Source organism: Ovis canadensis, chromosome 9 (genome assembly GCF_042477335.2).
Source record: "Ovis canadensis isolate MfBH-ARS-UI-01 breed Bighorn chromosome 9, ARS-UI_OviCan_v2, whole genome shotgun sequence".
Lineage (NCBI taxonomy): Eukaryota > Metazoa > Chordata > Mammalia > Artiodactyla > Bovidae > Ovis > Ovis canadensis.
The window spans coordinates 85,864,475-85,886,653 of NC_091253.1; the positions used below are offsets into that span (position 1 = coordinate 85,864,475).

General features: G+C 41.8%; 1 protein-coding gene, 1 long non-coding RNA gene and 2 other non-coding genes across 6 annotated transcripts in view; 1 reads left to right on the forward strand and 3 right to left on the reverse strand.

The window, feature by feature from the left end:
- The window catches only part of GRHL2 (grainyhead like transcription factor 2), a 169,360-nt gene extending 168,601 nt beyond the window's left edge, over nucleotides 1–759 (reverse strand). For 2 of the 3 annotated variants that reach the window (XM_069600432.1, XM_069600431.1), the window contains exon 1: nucleotides 391–744. In XM_069600432.1, coding sequence (XP_069456533.1) covers nucleotides 391–410 — 20 coding nt within the window. In that variant the 5' untranslated portion in view covers nucleotides 411–744. Of the gene's footprint in view, nucleotides 1–390 lie in introns of all 3 variants that reach the window. The other variant, XM_069600433.1, reaches the window with a different exon arrangement.
- LOC138445930 (uncharacterized) overlaps nucleotides 471–22,179 on the forward strand; it is a 35,242-nt gene continuing 13,533 nt past the window's right edge. The window contains exon 1 of the long non-coding RNA XR_011259053.1: nucleotides 471–532. This is a non-coding gene — a long non-coding RNA (uncharacterized lncRNA). The remainder of the gene's footprint in view (nucleotides 533–22,179) is intronic.
- Nucleotides 4,983–5,129, reverse strand: LOC138446335 (small nucleolar RNA SNORA79). The gene has a single exon (XR_011259275.1). It is a non-coding gene; the product is annotated as a small nucleolar RNA SNORA79 (small nucleolar RNA).
- On the reverse strand, nucleotides 13,175–13,281 carry LOC138446367 (U6 spliceosomal RNA). Its single transcript, XR_011259302.1, has one exon. It is a non-coding gene; the product is annotated as a U6 spliceosomal RNA (small nuclear RNA).

Genomic DNA, 22,179 nt, shown 5'->3' on the forward strand with positions numbered 1-22,179 from the left:
CCAAATGGCCCTGGGAGCCCGAAGCGGTGGGAGCGACTAAAACAGAAGGGGAATAAGAGGCCTCCCGCCCCCTTCTACCGAAACCTCTGCCAATATCCAAGGATTCGTCCTGGGAGACCGGGGCTGAGATCATTCGTAAAGGGAGGAAGGAAAGAGGAAAACCTATTTTTACTATCAAGGCCCAAAGGGGATATTAAACATTCACATTCTTGCAGGGTTTCTCCCCTTAACCAGGGTAGAAACATAATCTGGAAAAGTCTGGATACACCAAAAAGAAAAAGAAAGAAAAAAAAAATACCAACAATAGCAACTTAAAAAAAAAAAATAACAAACCAGTTGCCATCAGCCCAAAGTGGTAGTAGCAGCAGCCGGCGCGTGTGATCCACTTACTTGTCCGACTCTTGTGACATGTTTGATCCAATGAACTCGCTCCCCTTTTCCTGGAGCCTCAGCCTCTGGTGAAACTGGACTTTCAAGTCTGTGCAGGTGAAGGTGTGTGAGAGCGCCCGAGATGGCAGAACAAGAGCTACAGGTAATTCTGCTTTTCCGTCCCCCCTCACCACTCTCGCTCGCTCGCCCGCTCGCGCCCTCACCTAGCCGGAAAGGTGGGATAAGGGGGGGGCCCCCTCACATGGGGCCCGAGCTCGGAGGCGGCCGGGCGGCGCGGAGTCCCTCCCGAATGGTGGCAATGGGCAGCCACAGAGCAGAAAGTGGCGGACTTGGGCGGCCACAGGTAACTTTCTCGCAAGGAGCTGAATTCTTTCACTAAAGGGTACGAGCCCGAGGGACGAGCTGCGCGGTGATTGGCTGCGGGGCTCCCTCAGGTGAGCTGCCATTGGCAGAGGCGTGCTCAGGTAAGGCCCTTCTCCAAGTGCAGGTAACTCACTCCGAAGTTTACCTGAGTGGAGCGGCGGCACGCTTGCGGCCCAGCGGCGGGCCGTGGGAGCTGAGGGTCGGTGCTTGGAGCAGACTTCGTGCTGTTTCCCTTCTTCCCGGAGGCCGGCCTAGGGTGAGGGGTTGGGGGACCTTGAAGGAGAGAAGTTAACCAGGAAAAAAATACAACCCAACACCTGCAACCACTAGGGATTGTGGGTCGAACGGAAGGACTAAGGAGAGCTGAACTCAGGTGTCCCAAGCCAACCGGAATCAAATGCGCAGCACAACCACGAGGCTTTTAATATCCACATTAAGAGGACAGGTTGGACAGTGTCGGAAAAGTACGGGACTGAAGTTTACGTTGTGCTCCGAGGGGTCGAAAAGCGCAAAGATCGCCAAGTCTGTTACGTAATTGCATTTTTAACATTCTTATCCACAACAAACAACATGTCATGTCCCAATGTGTAAAAGATATGGTAGACGGCTAGACTTATAAATAGATAAGCAGACACGACTTAGCGACCGAACAGCAGCAACAGCATCCTTTCTTGACCTCGGCGGGTAGGGAGTGGCTGGTTTTGACGGGATGAAGAAATTTGGTTGAACAGTCAAATGGCTCAAGCGCAACTCTTCCATCTCAATTCTGCAGCCCAGGATTGCAGAGCTGCAAACCACTGAATCCTTTCCATAAACCTATTGTCATTTGACGTTTCCAGGCAGGCATCAACATTTACATTGTAATTCAATAGAGGCAGCAACTACAAAGGTGCTTTATCCTTCCAGCTTAATATGGTTGCTACGGAAACAATTCAGGATGAAACTGACTTTTTGCAGTTTTGTTGCCCCTGGTTGAAAGCAGCGAATTTGCAAACCTGTAATTTATAACCAATCCTTCCAATGAGTACTTGTGTAAATTCTGACAGTAATGTAGCCCATGCATATTAATTGTAGAAATAAAGAGGGCATGGAAATTTTATCATAATTTATTTCGAGTTATTACTATGTTGGCAGAGATGAAACAACTTCCATTTTAATCTGTATGGATCATATATTTCCTGCATATGATATCATGAGGCAAGGTTTGGCTGCTCCATGTTTCATTCTCAACAAATGAATTTCAGGATTTTTTTTTCTTTTTAAATACAGTATAAGCATACACACTATCTTTTTTAAGATAATACAATACTTTAAGGTAATGCAATACCTACTTTCATGTACCTTCTTAACCTCCTGTCTAGAGGCTACCAAATTCCACTTTTAGCTGTCTATTCTGTCATTACCTTCCTATTTCTAGTAATTTACACAGCTATCCCTTGATTTATCAATTTTGATAACAGGTGCTTTGACCACCTGTTGCCTTAGATAAGGACTTAGCTCTTTCAAACCCTGTCCAGTTTCATCTTCCACCATTTTCCAATGTATCTCTTTCACAGCTTAGGCACAGCAAGTAGTCAGTGAGTGTGCAAATACTAGTCACAACAGAACCAGCTACTGTACTATGCTTGTCTTCTTATTTTTAAAACAAGCTTTTATCTATTTACTTAGTTTGTGATGTTTCCGGTCTGATATTTTTTTTCTACATGTCTATCAAATGACTGTCACATTTATTTTTCAAATGATCAATCAATCCTACCCCCAACACCCCCAAACATCCTTCCGAAAGTCCACTGCCCTTTTGTTCCAATGGAGATGAGTTCCCCTCTGGACCTGCTACTCAGTTGTCATCTTGGAACAATCCGTCATCTCCAGAGTAAGAGCCCCATTTCTCTGTCATGTTAAAAGTTCATCTTTCCTTAGGAAGATTCCCCAAATATCATAAATGAGATGTCTTTTCTGGTGGGCTCTTCAGCATCTCAAGAGAAATATCTGCCATCCCTTGACTGAGGGTACATTCACCTGGCTGCTGGTATTCTCAGAACAGGTCAGAAGAGATCCAGAGCAGTCACTGCTCAGCATGCAGCTTCTTTCTTTCCTGTAGGTATTTTACTCCTGCCCTTCTTTCTGCCGGATGTACAAGCCTCTCTCCTGTATTTCCCACCGTCACTGTAATCACCTGGCTGCAAGAAGTGGGACAGGGGACCTGAGGCTCTAACAAGCCCAAATATCCACACTCGCTCACTCAGCCTCTCGCCTCCCTCTCACTTCTGAGATCCTGCGCCCTCTCCTCAGCATCTCTCTCATGATTTCTGGCATCTCCAAGACCCGGCCTAATCCGATGTTTTATAGAAGAATCTCTTGGGCTGTTTCTATACTGACCTCTAGGATGTCATTAGAGTAGCTTCTGACATTCTGTTAAACCAATTTCCACTCTTCCGTTCATCCCCATCTTCCAGAATTGTGTTGAGACAGATCTTTTGCAGATGACTCCACCTCCATCCTCTTTGTCCCTGTGAATTTATCCTCTTACTTTCCTTTACTGTCCTTTTCAGGAGACAATGAACATAAACAAGTATGGGTCCATCTGCCATCTTTAATCTGAAGCCATTTCCAAAACCATCCATGTCAAAAGAACTTTTACCAAACTGTCCCAAATTTGTTTGTGCAAACAAAACTAGAATTTATGAGCCAACCATGCCTTTTCTTGATCAGTGGTGCCCAAGATTCCTTTCTTTCTCACCAATATCTAACAACTCAGCCTTGACTGCATTGCTTAGTATGCCCTGTTTGACTACCTACTGCTATATTGTTTGGTTAGATTCATGAAGGAGAAGGTCCTCGTGAACAATTTAAAATCATCAACCATGAAGTTAACTCTGTTACCCAATTGAAGGGTTTTTTTTTTAATTTTTATTTCTTTTTAAACTTTTTATTTTGTATTAACATTGGGGTATTAACAATGTTGTGATAGTTTCAGGTGAACAGTGGAGGGACTCAGCCATATGTATACTATTTATTTATTTACTTATTTTTAACTGTGCTGGGCCTTCATTGCTGCACGGGATTTTTCTAGTTGCAGGGGTTGGGCTGGGGGCTGTCTACTCTTTGCTGCGGTGCTTGGGCTTCTCACTGCGGTGGCTTCTCTTGTGGAGGAACACAGGCTCTAGGGCACACGGGCTTCAGTAATTCCCATGTGTGGGCTCAGTAGCTGCGGTTCCTGGGCTCTGGAGTACAGGCTCAAGTTGTGGTGCTCGGGCTTAGTTGCTTCAAAGCATGTGGAATCTTCCAAGACCAGGGATCAAACCCATGTCTCCTGCATTGGCAGGCAGATTCTTTACAGTGAGCCACCAAGGAAGCCTCAGGTTACCCAATTGCTTTGATTCTGTTGGCAAAATAGTTCTAAGTGACTCTGAAACCTTGCCACACCCAACATGAGAATGTACTTCTCTCTCTTTCTCAAACATCTTTCTCCATAAACTCTTAAGTGCAGCAGTCATTCCCAATGTGTGGTCCCTGGATGGACCATCAACATCAGATTACCTGGGAGCTTGTGAAAAATGCAAATTCACCGACTCACCCCAGGCCTCAAGAAACTCATGGAGGTGGACAGCAGTCTGTGTGTCTAGCAAGTCCTCCAGGTGATTCTGATGCAGGTTAGAGTTTGAAACACATCAGTACCAAATGCTGATTGGAGGAAGTAGCACCTCAGCAGCCATTGAAAGCCATCATTGTAAATTATGCTGAATTTGGAGTTTTCCAGCAACATGTAGCAACCATGGGGTAGGCAGTCGATTTTACCTGTCTGGATTATTTTATTCCTAATCTAGTGACTGTTTATATAATGGTTGACTGTTATTCTAAATTGGAGCAGTTAGTGCATTTTTTAAAAACAGCCTGTGATCTCCTACATTATTTGTCATACCTTTAGGAATTTCAGCACAGGTTAGTGTCTGATGTCATTTTATGTGGCAGCAACAAAGTAAATTCTCATGTAAAAAGCTAGCGATAAGAAAAAGCTAGTGTTTTTAAACTATTTCATTTATGAGATTAAAGTTTTAGTTAAATTTCTAGGGGAGAAAAACTTCCATTATCATTTTAATGTTTACTTCTGTTATAATTTTAATGGTGATTTTTAGCATCTATTATAATGGCCAATGCCATTTTCCTAAATTAAAACTTTAGTATTTGCTACCAAATTGTTACTTTATTATGTCTTTTTTCCCCCCTCGGTTGTTTTGACTCCACAAAAATCAGTAGATGCTACCCCATAGCCAACTCATCCCCATAGTGCCCTGAGTGAAGACAAGTCAGTTTAGATATATGATGTATTAAAACCCACTACCTAAGGCTCCAGGGAGTGAGAAGAACAGCCATCCGATGTTAAATCTCTTATAATGAGATGTGAGGAGAAGAATGCTGCTTCTGTGGCATATGGGCAGAAATACCAAGTTTGTTTTTAAATCGTATGTATATACATATATATAATTTATATATATTAATATATGTATTATATTTATCTATTTGGCTGCATCAGGTCTTAGGTGCAGCACATGGACTTAGTTGCCCTGCAGTATGTAGGATCTTAGTTCCCAGACCAGGGATTGAACCTGTGTCCCCTACATGAAAGATGGTTTTTAATCACTGGGCCACCAGAGTTAGTGAAAGTGAAAGTTAAGTCGCTCAGTCGTGTCCGACTGTGCAACCCTGTGGACTGTAGCCCACCAGGCTTCTCCGTCCATGGGATTCTCCAGGCAAGAATACTGGAGTGGGTTGCTATTTCCTTCTCCAAGAAGTTCCTAAAAATACCAGGTTTCTAGGAACCATCAGTTGAATCTGCTTTGCTGCTTTTCACCCACTGAATGTCATATACAGAGCCACTAAAGCACATTGAATCTACTGTGGTAGATGACTGGTGGTATCTCCTAGGTTGCTTCACACTATAAAAATACTGTTTTTTTGTTTGGCTTTTATCCCCAAGAAGTAACCTTGTAAAGAATGAAATGTACCTGGGTGTCTGAATTTGAAATCAACATAGACATATATAACTTAACCAACTAAGCTTTAAATGGCACTTTTCTTACTGTTTGGGGCCACTTCTATTTTCCATAGTTGTATGGATACGTATATTTGCATTGACACTGCTTCCATGAAGACTCTGAAACTAGCAGTGTGGACTTTAGCTAGTAGCCTGAAGTAAGCACATCTCCTTCAGGGAAGTGAAGGTTTCTGTTTCTTGGGCTGGTCATTGGTAACTCTTCAACAGAAAGATGGTCCTGTTAAAACATACTGTATTGAATACATATCTTTATCTCTACTTCTTCCTGAAGTCCCATTGATGGAAGAATAAGAAAGGAGATGAGATGGTTCAAGATAACAAAATTTGGAAGGTGGAAAAAAAGTGGAAAGTGACTAAAGGAGTAGACACTGATTTAGCTGAACTGAGAAAGATGAACCAGAGCATCTGTAGACAGGATCAAGCCTGTTTAGGCTATAGAACCTCATAAAGACATAGAAAATCAAGTTTCTAATTGTCATTGAAGGTGGGAGCAAGTGGAAGGACTGAAACCAGAGGAATAGATTAACATTTTTAATTCAAAGCTGTTAGACCCTCTAGGTCCCCTTGCCCCCCCCCCCCCACCCCTGGTATAATCAAGCTTCTATCTGTATTAATTTGCTTGTCATTCAATTACTAAGTCATGTCAAACTCTTTGTGACCCCATGGACTATAGTATGCCAGGCTCCTCTGTCCTTCACCATCTCCCAGAGTTTGCTCAAACTCATGTCCATTGAATCGGTGATACCATCCAACCAGCTCGTCCTCTGTCATCACCCCCATCATCCTCCTGCCTTCAGTCTTTCCCAGCATCAGGGTCTTTCCCAGTGAGTGAGCCCTTCGCATCAGGTGGCCACAGTTTTGGAGCTTCAACTTCAGCATCAGTCCTTCCAGTGAATATTCAGTGTAGATTTCTTTGAGGATTGATTGGTTTGATATTGCAGTTCAAGGGACTCTCAAGAGTCTTTTCCAGCACCATAATTTGAAAGCATCAATTTTTTGGCACTCAGCCTTCTTTACAGTCCAACTCTTACATCTGTACATGGCTACTAGAAAAACCATAGCTTTGACTATACGGACCTTTGTTGGCAAAGCTAGGGCTACCATAAAAAATACCACACATCATGTGGATTAAACAAGAGAAATATATTTTCTCACGGGTCTGGAGGTTACAAGTCCAAGGTTAAGGTTTCAGCAGGGTTTGCTTCATTCTGAAGCCTCTCTGCTTGACTTACAGGTGGCCATCACTGGCTCTATCCTCACAGAGCCTGTTCACTGTGAACATGCACGTGTCCTAATCGTCTCTTCTTATAAGGATACTGGTGATGTTGAATTAGGGCCCACCCATATGACCCCATTTTACCTTAATTGCCTTTTTAGAAGCCCTGTCTCCAAATACAGTCACACTCGGAGGTAAGGCCGTACCTCGGAGTTATTGGAGGTTTAGTTCCAGAGCACCTCAATAAAGTGAATATTGCAATAATGCAAGTCACATGAATTCTTTGGTTTCCCAGTACATACAAAAGCTCCATTTACACTATATTGTAGTCTATTAATTGTGCAATGGCATTATGTCTAAGAAAACAATGTGCATACTTTTAAGTAAAAAATACTTCATTGAAGTCATCCGCTGCTCAACAGCATAGGACTAAAGAATGGGTTGTCTTTTCTTTTCTTTTTTTTTTTCTTCCAGCATATCTATCCTTTTCCCAGATCAAGACGTACTCCAGAAAAAATAGTTTAGTTTTTATGTTGAAATAAGACGTTTTGTACCTTTTATTTTCATGTGCTGCTGCTACTGCTGCTAAGTCGCTTCAGTCGTGTCCAACTCTGTGTGACCCCATAGACGGCAGCCCACCAGGCTCCCCCATCCCTGGGATTCTCCAGGCAAGGACACTGGAGTATTGCCATTTCCTTCTCCAATGCATGAAAGTGAAAAGTGAAAGTGAAGTCGCTCAGTCATGTCTGATTCTTCAAGAGCCCATGGACTGCAACCTGTCAGGCTCCTCCATCCATGGGATTTGCCAGGCAAGAGTACTGGAGTGGGCTGCCATCATCTTCTCTGTTTATTTTCATGTAGAATACCACAATTTATTGCTTAAAAAAATACTTTATTATTAAAATGCTAGCCATCATCTAAGCGTTCATTAAGTAATCTTTTTGTTGGTGGGGAGTCTTACCTAGGTATTGATGGCTGCTGACTAATCAGAGTGGTGGTTGCTGAAGGTTTGGGTGGCTGTGATGACTTAAAATAAGACAAGAGTAAAGTTTGCTACATCAATTGACTCTTCCTTTCCCAAAGAAATTGCTTGGTAGCATGCAGTACTGTTTAATAGCAAGAACTTCCTTTAAAACTAGAGTCAATCCTCTCAAGTCCTGCTATTGCTTTACCAGCTAAGTTTTTGTCATATTTTAAACCCTTGTCATTTCAACAATCTTCATAGCATCTTCACCAGGGGTAGATTCCATCTCAAGAAATCACTTTCTTTGCTCAACCATAAGAAGCAACTCGGCATTCATGAAAGTTTTATCATGAGATTGCAGCAACTCAGTCACATCTTCAGGTTCTCCTTCTGTTTCTGATTCTCTTGCTATTTCCAGCACATCTGCAGTTATTTCCTTCACAGAAATCTTTTTTTAAATTTGTTTTTGATCAGAGTAATTGCTTTACAATGTTGTGTTGGTTTCTGCCATATAACAACATGAATCAGCTATAAGTATACATATATCCCCTCCCTCTTGAACCTCCCTCCCACCCATCCCCATCCCACTGGTCTAAGTTGTCACAGAGCACCAGATTGAGCTCCCTGTGTTTTATAGCAGCTTCCCAACAGCTATCTGTTTTACATGTGGTAATGCATATGTTTCAATGCTATTGTCTCAATTCTTCCCACCCTCTCCTTCCCCCACTGTGTACACAAGTCTGTTCTCTATGTCTGCATCTCCATACTGCCCTCCAAATAGGTTCATCAGTACTTTTTCTAGATTCCATACATATGCATTAATATGTGATATTTGTTTTCCTGACTTTACTCTATAACAGGCTCTAGGTTCATCCATCTCAATTCAACTGGCTGAAATGTATTCCTTTTTTTTTTTTTTGACATGTATTCCTTTTTATGGCTGAGTAATATTGTAATGTATATATGTACCACAATTGCTTTATCCATTCATCTGTCAATGAACATCTAAGTTACTTCCCTGTACTGGCCATGCTGCAATGAATGTTGGGATACATGTGTGTTTCTGAATAATGGTTTTTCTCAGGAGCCTGATAGGGTACAGTCGCAAAGAGTCGGACATGACTGAGCTATTTTAGGGTATATGCTCAGTAGTAGGAGTGTTGGGTCATATGGTAGTTTTATTCCTGTTTTTTTAAGGATTCTCCATACTGTTCTTCATAATGACTACATCAATTTACATTCCCACCAACAGTGTAAGAGGGTTCCATTTTCTCCACATCCTCTCCAGCATTTATTGTTTGTAAATTTTTTGATGATGGCCATTCTGACCATGTGAGGTGATATTTCATTGTAGTTTTGACTTGAATTTCTCTAATAATAAGCGATGTTGAACATCTGTATGTCTTCTTCAGAGAAATGTCTGTTTAGGTCTTCTGCCCATTTTTTTGATTGGAGACTGTTTGTTTTTCTGATATTGAGCTGCATGAGCCACTTGTATATTTTGGAGATTAATCCTTTGTCAACTGCTTCATTTGCAATTATTTTCTTCCATTCTGAGGGTTGTCTTTTCATTTTGTTCATATTTGTTTTCATTTTCCTTTGGTGTGCAGAAGCTTTTAAGTTTAATTAAGTCCCATTTGTTTAGTTTTGTTTTTATTTCCATTACTCAAGGAGGTAGGTCAAAGAAGATCTTGCTGTGATTTATGTCAAAGAGCCTTCTCTGAAATCTTGAATGCCTCAAAGTCATTCATGAGGGTTGGAACCAACCTTTACCCAACTCCTGTTTTTGTTTTTTGGTTTTTTAATTAATTTTGTTTTTTGACTGCGCTGGGTCTCTGTTGCTGCTCACAGGCTTCTGTCCAGTTGTGGTGGGCAAGGCATACTCTTCCCTGTGGTGTGCAGGCTTCTCACGGTGGCTTCTCTTATTGCAGAGCACAGCCTCTAGGTGTGTGGGCTTCCGTAGTCATGGCACACAGGGTTAGTTACTCCACAGCATGTGGGATCTCCCCTCACCAGGGATCAAACCCATGTCTGTCCCTTGCATTGACAGGCGGATTCTTAACCACTGGGTCATCAGAGAAGTCCTTCCTAACTCCTGTTAATGTTGATATTTTGACCTTTTTTCTGTGAGTCACCTCATCTTAATGTTCTTAATGACTGTTTTTAATGGCATCCAGAATGACGAATCCTTTCCTGAAGGTTTTCCATTTACTTTGTCCAGATTCATGAGAAGAATTATTGTCTATGGCAGCTTTAGTCTTACACGGTGTATTTCTTAATTAGTAAGACTTGAAGGTTGAAATGACTCCTTGATCCATGGGCTGCAAAATGGATATCGTCTTAGGAGGCATGAAACGTTCATCTCTTTGTATGCCTCCATCAGAGATCTTAGGTAACCAGGTGCATTTTCAGTGAGCATCAATATTTTGAAATTAATCTCTTTTTATCTGAGCAGTAGGTCTCAACAGTGGCTTGCTGCTGCTGCTGCTGCTGCTTCTGCTAAGTCGCTTCAGTCATGTCTGACTCTGTGCGACCCCATAGACAGCAGCCCACCAGGCTCCCCCGTCCATGGGATTTTCCAGGCAAGAGTACTGGAGAGGGTTGCCATTGCCTTCTCTGCAACAGAGTCTTAGAACATGCAGTTAGCCATGTTGTAAACACATATGCAATCATACAAGCTCTTTGTTCCTTGAGCACAGTCAAAGTAGATTTAGGATAGTTCTTAAGGGCCTGAGGATTTTCAGAGTGGTTGATGAGCATTGACTTCAACGTCAAGTCACCAGCTGTATAAACCTCTTTTATGAGAGTTTGCCTGTCCTTTGAAGCTTTGAAGCCAGTTGTTGACTTCTCTCTAGCCGTGAAAGTTCTAGATGGCATCTTCTTCCAATATAAGGGTTTTTCATCTACACCGAAAGTTTGATGTTTAATGTAGCCGTCTTTGATAATTATCTTAGCTAGATCTTCTGTATAACTTGCTGCAGCTTCTACATCAGCACTTGTTGCTTCATCTTGCACGTTTATGTAACAGAGACAGCTTCTTTCCTTAAAGCTCATGAACCAGCTCTGCTAGCTTCAGACTTTTCTTCTACAGCTTCCCCACCTCCATCAGCCTTCACAGAACTGAAGAGAATTAGAGCACTTTCACTTTTCACTTTCATGCATTGGAGAAGGAAATGGCAACCCACTCCAGTATTCTTGCTTGGAGAATCCCAGGGACGGTGGAGCCTGGTGGGCTGCCGTCTATGGGGTCGCACAGAGTTGGACACGACTGAAGCGATTTAGCAGCAGCAGCAGCAGCAGAGCCTTGCTCTGGAGGAGGCTTTGATTTAAGACAATGTGGTGGTTGGTTTGATCTATCTAGACCACTAAAACTTGCTTCATATCAGCAATAAGTTTTTCACTTTCTTATCATTTCTGTGTTCACTGGAGTAGCACTTTTAATTTCCTTCAGGAACTCTTTTTTTTTTTTTTTTTTTTGCATTTACAACTTAGCTAATTATTTGGCACAAGAGGCCTAGCTTTTGGCTTGACTCAGCTTTCTATATGCCTTTCTCACTGAACTTAATAATTTTCAGGTTTAATTTAAAATGAGACACATGTGATTTGTCCTTTCATTTGGACACTTAGAGGCCACTGTAGGGTTATTAAGTGGCCTGATAACAATATTGTTGGGTCTCAGGGAATAGGGGGGCCTGAGAGAGATGGGGGAATGACCCATCAATGGAGACATTAGAACACACACACATTTATCAATTAAGTTGGCCATCTTATATGGGCACAGTTCATGGTGCCACCATAACAATTACAATAGTAGCATTGAAGGTCACTTTTTGGGCTTTCCTGGCAATTCAGTGGTAAAGAATCCACTTGCCAATGCAAGAAGCATGGATTCGATCCTGGTCTGGGAAGATCCCACGTGCCACGGAGCAATCAAGCCCAAGCACCCAACTATTGAACCTGCTCCAGAGCCTGGGAATCACAGCTACTGAGCCCATGCCGCAGCTATGGAAGCCCATGTGCCTGGAGCCCGTGCTCTGCAGTAAGAGAAGCCACTGCTGTGAGAAGCCCATGCACTTCGAGGAAGAGTAGCCCTGGCTCACTGCAACCAGACAAAAGCCCACGCAGCACCGAGACCCAGCACAGCCAAATAGATAAATAAATAGAAGTTTTAAAAGAGCACATCACGCATCACTGTAGCAAATATAATAATAATTGAAAAGTTTGAAATATTGCAAAAATCGTGAAAATGTGACATGGAGACACAAAGTGGTCAAATGCCATTGGAAAAATGGTGCCAACAGACTTGCCTGATGCAGGGTTGCCACAAGCCTTCTGTTTGTTTAAAAAAAAAATGCACACAAAGCCCAATAAAGTGAAGTGCAATAAAATGGAGTATGCCACTGCCAAGGGTTAGGACCTCAATCTATGAATTTAGGTGGGGGGCACAATTCAGCCCGTAACACCATCCCTCCTCATTCTGGCAGGAGACAGGAGTGTATTCTAGACGAAGTGAACCAGGAAGACTGCAGACTTGGGTGTATCGAGGGAATCATCAGGAGTGAGGCACTGGACCTATAACAAGGAGAGTTTGTGAAGGCCATATGCTAATCAGTGAGATACCATCTCCTGGTTTCCTCCACCCAGCCCAGTGAGCCAGGAACCAAGCTTATCCCACCAGCAGCCACGCCTTTTCTCAAAGCAGGAGATCAGAAGATCTTTCTTTGGATTAATTGTAAGGTCTTAGAGAAAAGATCTGCAGATACTGATGTGCGTGTTTCCCAATCAGGAAGAAAGAGAGAGTGGGGAAAAAAAGAAGAAAGAGAAGAAAGAAAAGAGAGGGGAAAAGGAAGGAAGGAAGAAATGAAAGAAAGCAAAGAAAGAAAGGAAAAAGAGGGCCATTCTCTAATACATCTGCTTTCAACAAAGTCCATCAGTCAACAAGTCCTACCTTCATACAGAGATTTTCTAAGGAGCTCTTTCTGCTACACTCTTAAATATAGATAAGAGGTTAGAGGTCAGACATTTGAGAAAAGCCTCCAAAATGAAGACTTGACCAAAATGTAACTAAAAGAGTGATTTTAAGAAAAACAGATGGTACAAAGATGGAATAAAGATTGTATAATTAAAATATGAGAAAACATTGCATCCATGAAATAAGAACAGCGTACTACTTATTTTTTTAAATTTTTTTATGGAATGCTTCATGAATTTGCTTGTCATCCTTGTACACTTGCCATGCTCATCTTCTCTACATTGTTCCAGCTTTAGCATATGTGCTGCGGCAGTGAGCAGCATACTATTTAAAACAATGAAACAACCATCAGGGAGTCAAAAAGGGCTCATAGACATTAAAATATCAATATGAAAGCCTAAAAAGAGCCTAAAAAGAAAGCCTAAAAAGAGCCTTCCATGGTATATTTGAAGATAGAATCTAGGAAATCTCCCATAAAGTAGGAAAAAAAGACAAAATAGAGAGTAAAAGAGAAAAAAAATTAACAATTGTAAGGTCAGACAGGTAGATCTAATACATGACTAATAGGTATTTCAGAAAAAGAGAATGGAAAAACGTTGGGAAGAAAATTATCAGAGAAAAGACAAAATATAATTTTTAAAGAGCTTAAGTATTTTAAGTCTTCTAATTGGTATGACCCACACAGTGGTCAGCACAGTCGGTTCTAAATGATGTAAATTGAAGCAATTATCATAAAATGTCTGGGCTGATCTTTCTAGCCCAGAGAAATGAAATGAAAATAAAATGAAGCAAGCAAAGAGGAAACTGCTCAGACACAAAAGATCAACAATAAGAAAAAAAAAGAAAGGGGAAAAAATGGAAGTCCCTGGTGGTCTAGTGGTTAGGATTCCGAGCTTCCACAGCCTGCAGTGGCCATAGTCGGTGAACTAGATCCCACAAGCTGTGGGGCATGGCCAAAAAAAAAGAAGAATCAGAATATATTAGCTCATTCAACAATACTGCCAGCTTCAAGATATTCAGTCATTTGAGTTCAGTCGCTAAGTTGTGTTCGACTCTTTGCGACCCCATGAATCGCAGCATGCCACGCCTCCCTGTCCATCACCAACTCCCAGAGTTCACTCAGACTCACATCCATCGAGTCAGTGATGCCATCCAGCCATCTCATCCTCTGTCATCCCCTTCTCCTCCTGCCCCCAATCCCTCCCAGCATCAGAGTCTTTTCCAATGAGTCAGTTCTTCTCATGAGGTGGCCAAAGTACTGGAGCTTCACCTTTAGCATCATTCCTTCCAAAGAAATCCCAGGGCTGATCTCCTTCAGAATAGACTGGTTGGATTTCCTTGCAGTCCAAGGGATGCTCAAGAGTCTTCTTCAACACCACAGTTCAAAAGCATCAATTCTTCAGCGCTCAGCTTTCTTCACAGTCCAACTCTCACATCCACACGTGACCACAGGAAAAACCATAGCCTTGACTAGATGGACCTTAGTCAGCAAAGTAATGTCTCTGCTTTTGAATATGCTATCTAGGTTGGTCATAACTTTTCTTCCAAGGAGTAAGCGTCTTTTAATTTCATGGCTGCAGTCACCATCTGCAGTGATTTTAGAGCCCCCCGAAATAAAGTCTGACACTGTTTCCACTATTTCCCCATCTATTTCCCATGAAGTGATGGGACCAGATGCCATGATCTTCGTTTTCTGAATGTTGAGATTTAAGCCAATTTTTTCACTCTCCACTTTCACTTTCATCAATAGGCTTTTTAGCTCCTCTTCACTTTCTGCCATAAGGTGGTGTCATCTGCATATCTGAGGTTATTGATATTTCTCCCAGCAATCTTGGTTCCAGCTTGTGCTTCTTCCAGCCCAGCGTTTCTCATGATGTACTCTGCATAGAAGTTAAATAAACAGGGTGACAATATACAACCTTGATATACTCCTTTTCCTATTTGAAACCAGTCTGTTGTTCCATGTCCAGTTCTAACTGTTGCTTCCTGACCTGTATATAGGGTTCTCAAGAGGCAGGTCAGGTGGTCTGGTATTCCCATCTCTTTCAGAATTTTCCACAGTTTATTGTGATCCACACAGTCAAAGGCTTTGGTATAGTCAATAAAGCAGAAATAGATGTTTTTCTGGAACTTTCTTGCTTTTTCCATGATCCAGCAGATGTTGGCAATTTGATCTCTTGTTCCTCTGCCTTTTCTAAAACCAGCTTGAACATCAGGAAGTTCATGGTTCATGTATTGCTGAAGCCTGACTTGGAGAATTTTGAGAATTACTTTACTAGCATGTGAGATGAGTGCAATTGTGTGGTAGTTTGAGCATTCTTTGGCATTGCCCTTCTTTGGGATTGGAATGAAAACTGACCTTTTCCAGTCCTGTGGCCACTGCTGAGTTTTCCAAATTTGCTGGCATATTGAGTGTAGCACTTTCACAGCATCATCGTTCAGCATTTGAAACAGCTCAACTGGAATTCCATCACCTCCACTAGCTTTGTTCGTAGTGATGCTTTCTAAGGCCCACTTGACTTGACATTTCAGGATGTCTGGCTCTAGGTGAGTGATCACACCATCGTGATTATCTTGGTCTTGAAGATCTTTTTTGTACAGTTCTTCTGTGTATTCTTGCCACCTCTTCTTAATGTCTTCTGCTTCTGTTAGGTCCATACCATTTCTGTCCTTTATCGATCCCATCTTTGCATGAAATGTTCCCTTGGTATCTCTAATTTTCTTGAAGAGATCTCTAGTCTTTCCCTTTCTGTTCTTTTCCTCTATTCCTTTGCATTGATCGCTAAGGAAGGCTTTCTTATCTCTTTTGCTATTCTTTGGAACTCTGCATTCAGATGCTTATATCTTTCCTTTTCTCCTTTGCTTTTCACTTCTCTTCTTTCACAGCTATTTGTAAGGCCTCCCCAGACAGCCATTTTACTTTTTTGCATTTCTTTTCCATGGGGATGGTCTTGATCCCTGTCTCCTGTACCATGTCAAGAACCTCAGTCCATAGTTCATCAGGCACTCTATCAGATCTAGTCCCTTAAATCTATTTGTCACTTCCACTGTATAATCAAGATATTAGTGGGGACAAAAACCTTTAAATGCTGAATTATATACCTAGACAAGTTATCAGTGAAGTATGAAAGTAGAATAAAATTCAATTCCAGAAGCTCAAGTTCTAAAACCTTGCATCCTTTCTCAAAAAAATACTAGACAATGTACTCTATTAAGACATGGAAAAACAGAAAGAACCAAGAAAGAGATAGTCTTAAGATTCAGGAAAGAGAGGAGGCAACAGAGGAGAAAGTTAGAGGGATGGCAGAAAATGATAATGGCTTAGCAGGCTTAGAGAGCAACTAAATTCTCTCATCCAACAGAGGTCTTGGGGTGGGGGTGAAGGGTTGAACCCAACAATTAAGTTTAACATTATGGAAAATTATATTGAGATGCTCTTTGAGGGTATGAAAAGTATTAGGAATAGGTACAGAGAAAACTAAATATTTAACATTCAGTAACTCTGGGGGAAAATTATACAAGACTGGAAATATTATCAAATTAATCTTACTACATACTTGGTTCAACAGTGAATAATATTCATATGATCTTCATAATAGAATTTCTGGATGATAATTTACTAAAACTGGTGATAAACTGGGAAGATGAAAGGAGGAAGATACTGGTATTGGGTGGGTGACGACGATGAGGGAGATTGTGAGAGTTAAATTATCATCTGCTTGCACACGTACTTTGTCGCTCAGTCATGTCTGACTCACTGCGATCCCATGGACTGCAGCCCACCAGGCCCCACGTCTGTGGGATTTTCCAGGCAAGAGTACTGGATTATGCTGCCATGCCCTCCTCCAGGGGATCTTCCCAACCCAAGGACTGAACCCCCTTCTCTTACATCTTGTGCATTGACAGGCGGGTTCTTTACCACTAGTGTCACCTGGGAAGCTCAAAATAGTCATCTTCTATAACAGAAAGTCAATACTTATTGCCCAAAATTCATAAATCAGAAACTAGCAACTAAACATCAATTAGAAATGCTTTTGGCTGCTAGTAATATCAAGGCTGATTAACAGTAGTTTAGAAAGATAGGATTTAGTTTTTCTCATTTGGAAAAAAAAAAAAAAAAGGTCTGAAAGTTAGCATTGGTCCCAACACTCAGTTGTGGTATCTCTGAGAGTCTCTTGGCCTTTTTCATGTGGACACAAGACGACCCCATCAACATTAGCCGTTACATCTATGCTTAAGACAGTAAGGAGGAGGAGAGGGTGTTGCTTACCTCAACTAAGTCATTTATGAAGAAAGAAATGCCAGCACTGACGCGAGAAGCCTCCTATATGCCTCGATCTCATTGGCCAGACCTGGGTCACAGAACTGTGTTCTGGGTTGGCCAGTCAGCATACTACTTAGAAATATAGAAGTGAATGACAGAATTTGAAAAAGAAAGCTTAAATGATGAAAAACAGTTGCCTCTGAGGAGTGGGATTGGAAAGTGGGGAGGAGTGAGGCATGGATTGATTTTTTTAATGATATTAACCTGTATCATTTTCAATATTATTCAGTTCAGTTCAGTTCAGTCGCTCAGTCGTGTCCGACTCTTTGCAACCCCATGAATCGCAGCACACCAGGCCTCCCTGTCCATCACCAACTCCCAGAGTTCACTCAGACCCATCGAGTCGGTGATGCCATCCAGCCATCTCATCCTCTGTCGTCCCCTTCTCCTCCTGCCCCCAATCCCTCCCAGCATCAGAGTCTTTTCCAGTGAGTCAGCTCTTCACATGAGGTGGCCAGAGTACTGGAGTTTCAGCTTTAGCATCATTCCTTCCAAAGAAATCCCAGGGCTGATCTCCTTCAGAATGGACTGGTTGGATCTCCTTGCAGTCCAAGGGACTCTCAAGAGTCTTCTTCAACACCACAGTTCAAAAGCATCAACTGAAGGTAATTATTTGACTTTTAAAACTACATATAGTTTATATGCATTATAGTTTACATCCACAAATATACAACTTGGATCAAATAAAATTAAATTAAAAAATAAAAGTACAATTGCAAATATATCATGTTCCCTCTTTCCCAGGGTCTTTGCATTTGCTGTCCTGTATCCCTAAACCTCCTGGTCTCTTTAATCCCTCATCCGACTAGCTCCTAACCTTCCTTCAGATCGTGCTCTATCATTTCATCCCCAGAGAAGCATCATCTACTCTCCCAGATCATGTAGAGGGAAGATATATTTCTCCATGATTTATTAATCCAGGAGATTAATGATTAAAAATGTTCCTCTTTTTGAAAACACTTGTCACAGTTGTGATTTCATATTTACTTGCACAGTGTTTGATCGCTGGCCATCGCCTTCCACTAGACTCTGAGCTTCAGGAGGGTGGAGATGATATCTGTTACTGGCTCTTCATTGTCTCCCCAGCACTTAATACCATTGCTGGCATTTGGTCAGCAGTTTCATAACTCAGAGTTCTGAGTCAGTGTCTTGGCACTCATCTGCCTCTCACAGTAGAAACTTTCATGTTCTTACACAACCAAGTTTAAAAGCAGGAAGAAGGAAGATAGAGCATGTACTTTAGGGATGAAAATCTTTCCCAGAAGCCCCCATCAGACTTCACCTTGTATCTCACTGGCCAGAACTGGGTCACATGGTCCATACAAATCAGGAGCTGGATCCATCTTTCATGAGATCAAGAAATCTTCACTCAATATTGGAATAGATCTGGGTTATCTTAACAAGAAAGTAGTGGGAGACTGCCACTGAGTTAAAAATAAATGGTAATAGAGATAACAAAGAATTGATAGCTTCATAATACAGATGATAATTTTGACCTTCATTTAAGATAATGTAAGTAACAGATCTGGGATTCAAATCTTTATCTGCTTTATTCTAAAGTCTGTATCATGATACCTCCTAGCTTTAAATGTAAAGTTCTTTCTGATTCAAGATGTGGTAGATTTAGTCAGGAATGGCTTCACAGAAGAAACATTTTTTAGGCATGGTCTTGAAAGAAATAATACAAATTGAGTTGATGGAGTGAATGAGAGGGAAGTTATTAGTTATATTAAAACCACTCTCTTGGACTTGCTTGGAGGCCCAGTGGTTAAGAATCCACCTTACAAAAAAAAAAAAAAGAAGAATCCACCTTACAATGCAAGGGACATGGGTTTGATCCCTCATCAGGGAACTAATATCCCACACGCCACAGGGCAACTAAGTCAGAGCTCCCTGACTACTGAACCCATGCAACAATGAAAACCTAGTGCAGCCAAAAAAAAAAAAAAAACCCACGAAAAACACCCTTTTCATTTTTATTCTTATATTAAACTGCTTTTCATATATCCCATTGATCATCAGAGCATCACTCTCTATTTTGGGAATTATTATTGCTTTGATGGTCTAAATGAACTATAAATAAACTGAGACAAGAAGACATTTACCTGGGGGAAAATGTCACAGTGAGAACCCAGAGACCATGGCTGGGCTACAGGAAGACAGAATGTTCTGAAATTTTTAATGAGGCATGTTGTTGATGTCTCAAAATACTCTTAAAAATGTCTCAACCTGGAAAACATATTCAAATAACCTAATATCACGGAACTGCTGGTTTCCTGCTTCATAACCTTCAGCAGTTCCTCAGTACACACAGGGCAACCTCATCTAGGAATTAAGATGTTTCCCAATCTAACTCCAGTTGCTCCAATTCATCCCAACTGGTCTTCTGCACTCAGAGACCTGAGTTGAAAATGGCCGGATGTGGAGTGTGCAGGGCGACATGTAGGAGGGAGGTGTCTTTGTCCAAGGCTTGTGATCATCCCCCCACCATAATCACAAGTGTAAGCAGAGCCATAAAGCATGCATGAAATTGGAAGATGAATCCAAAAATACCAGAGAGGATATCTGGAAGGACCTTAAAGCTTAAGTGAGTGAGTTAAAGTGTTAGTGACTCAGTTGTGTCCGACTCTTTGTAATTAGGTTGATTGTAGCCCACCAGGCTCCTCTGTCCATGGAATTCTCCGGGCCAGAATACTGGAGTGGGTAGCCATTCCCTTCTCCAGGGGATCGTTCTGACCTAGGATTTGCCAGAAAGACAGCCCTATAGTGTTGCCCAATTTAGAACTGTACATGGGTCAAACATGGGTCTACCCCATTACAGGCAGTTTCTTTACCATCTGAGCCACCAGAGAAGCCTTAGGAGATCTCAAAACTAGTACATGATCTAGGACATCAAGCCAAGAGATATGAGTGAGTGGATGCCAGTTGGAAGCACTGAGATTTGGACAGCAAAATCTCTAGGGCAGTCGTCTATGGGATCAGACGACTTTCTCTGCTGGGGACAATTTGCTTTTATTACCCTGGTCTTGGTACAGCCCCTTCCCTCCCCTGCATCACAAGTTGTCAATTCTTCCAGGGGGGTCTGGCCAAAGGCCCTGACCTTTTCCAAGGTACTCTGGAGATAGCAGACAGTCCTCTATGGCACATGCTGGTCCATGTACTTCCCAGTATACTACGTTCTGGAGACAACCAGAGCATAGAACACTTTTAACTGCACTTTTTCCATCTCTTGTTGCAGAACTTAAGAGCAGAAATATGCACAAGGAGAGGAGAAGGAAGAGGCTAAATCTAAGTGGTCCAGCCTAGTGAGAAGGGCCTCATCATGGGCTTGGGCATTGGCATGCAGAAGACATATGAGGAGGCCATGACTGGTCTTGAAGTAGCAGTTTCCCAGATTGGAAAACAGAAGATTTGCCAGAAAGACAGCCCTATAGCGTTGCCCAGTTTAGATGTACTCCCTGATTCTCAGGGCTGGTTTCTTGAAAATCTCTGAGTGGCCTGTACATAGCTCCTTCTGGTTCCTGCGGGATTTTAGTTATTAGAGATGCCCTAGGGCCTTGCTCAGCAAAGCATAGCCACAGATCAGCAATATTGGAATAGCCTGGAAGCTGGTTAGAAATATAGAACCTCAAGCCTCCTAAATTAGACCTATATTTTAATAGGATTTATATGCACATTAAAGGTTTAAGAAGCAGTTTTCTAGAGTTTGGCGATGCAGTCATGAGAGGAAGCCGCATCTCCTGGAGGTTCAGATCAAAGAAGTACAATGGATGACTGTAGGTGAATTTAACCAGTGGATCAGTTGTGCTGTTGCAGCAGGAATTCTTCAGAACTCACTTGGGATTGTCAATGGATGAAACTAACATGATGAACCGGTGCTGGGAAAGTTTAGAATGAGCTATCATGTTGGTCATTCCCTAAAGCCACTGAACGATCTTAGCATCATTAAAAGCAAAACAACCAGATACTACAGGCTTTCTGAGGTATTCCATGAAAAAGCCTGTGGCATCACCTATTGCCTAAAAAACTGAAGCAACCTAATCAAGCCTCTGGAAACAAGGAAGAGAGGGAAGCAAGTTGAATGACTCCAAAGGAGCCACACCGACACAATAGAATGTTGGGAAGGCTGTGGGAAACAGACTTAATTACTGCAACAAGTCAACGGCTTGTGGGGTGGGGAGAAATCTACATTAAAATGGGTATAAAAGACAAACCACTAAACGTAATTGGTGGACCTGGTTTGGATCTTGATTTAGACAAGAAACATGTTTAAGAAATGTAAACTGTAATATGGAGATGCACATTGACATCATGGGCTTGGGCATTGGATGCAGAAGCATATGAAGGAGGCCATGATTGGTCTCTCAAGTAGTAGTTTTCCAGACAGGAAGACAGAAGATTTACCAGAAAGACAGCCTCATAGTATTGCCCAGTTTAGATGTCTGAAATGTCTGAAGCTGGCTCGAAAGGAAAGAATTCAACAGAAGGGAGAAAAAGAGTAGATAAAGTAAATGTGGCAAATTTGTTCATAATTACTGAATTTGGGTGAATGGGTCTATGAGGATTCGTTGTATTGTTCTCTCTACTTACTGTGTGAGTTTAATTTTTTTTGTACCCCCAAAAATGTTTTTGAAAGCAACAAAATCCAGAGCTCAGTGTCCACATTCATTTGACCGTGATACTACAGGGAAGGGAATGGACGGATGGAAGTGAGTATGGAAGGCTTCAGACAAGGCTTTCAAGAACCTGAATGTGGAACCAGCTGGCTTCTCCATCCTCCACTGGCCCCTGCCTGGGTGGGAGAGAGCGTGGCAAGTGTGTATGTGTATGTGTGTGTGTGTGTGTGTGTGTGTGTGTGTGCATTGAGGGAGGCACTCAGTTTTAAAATATGACA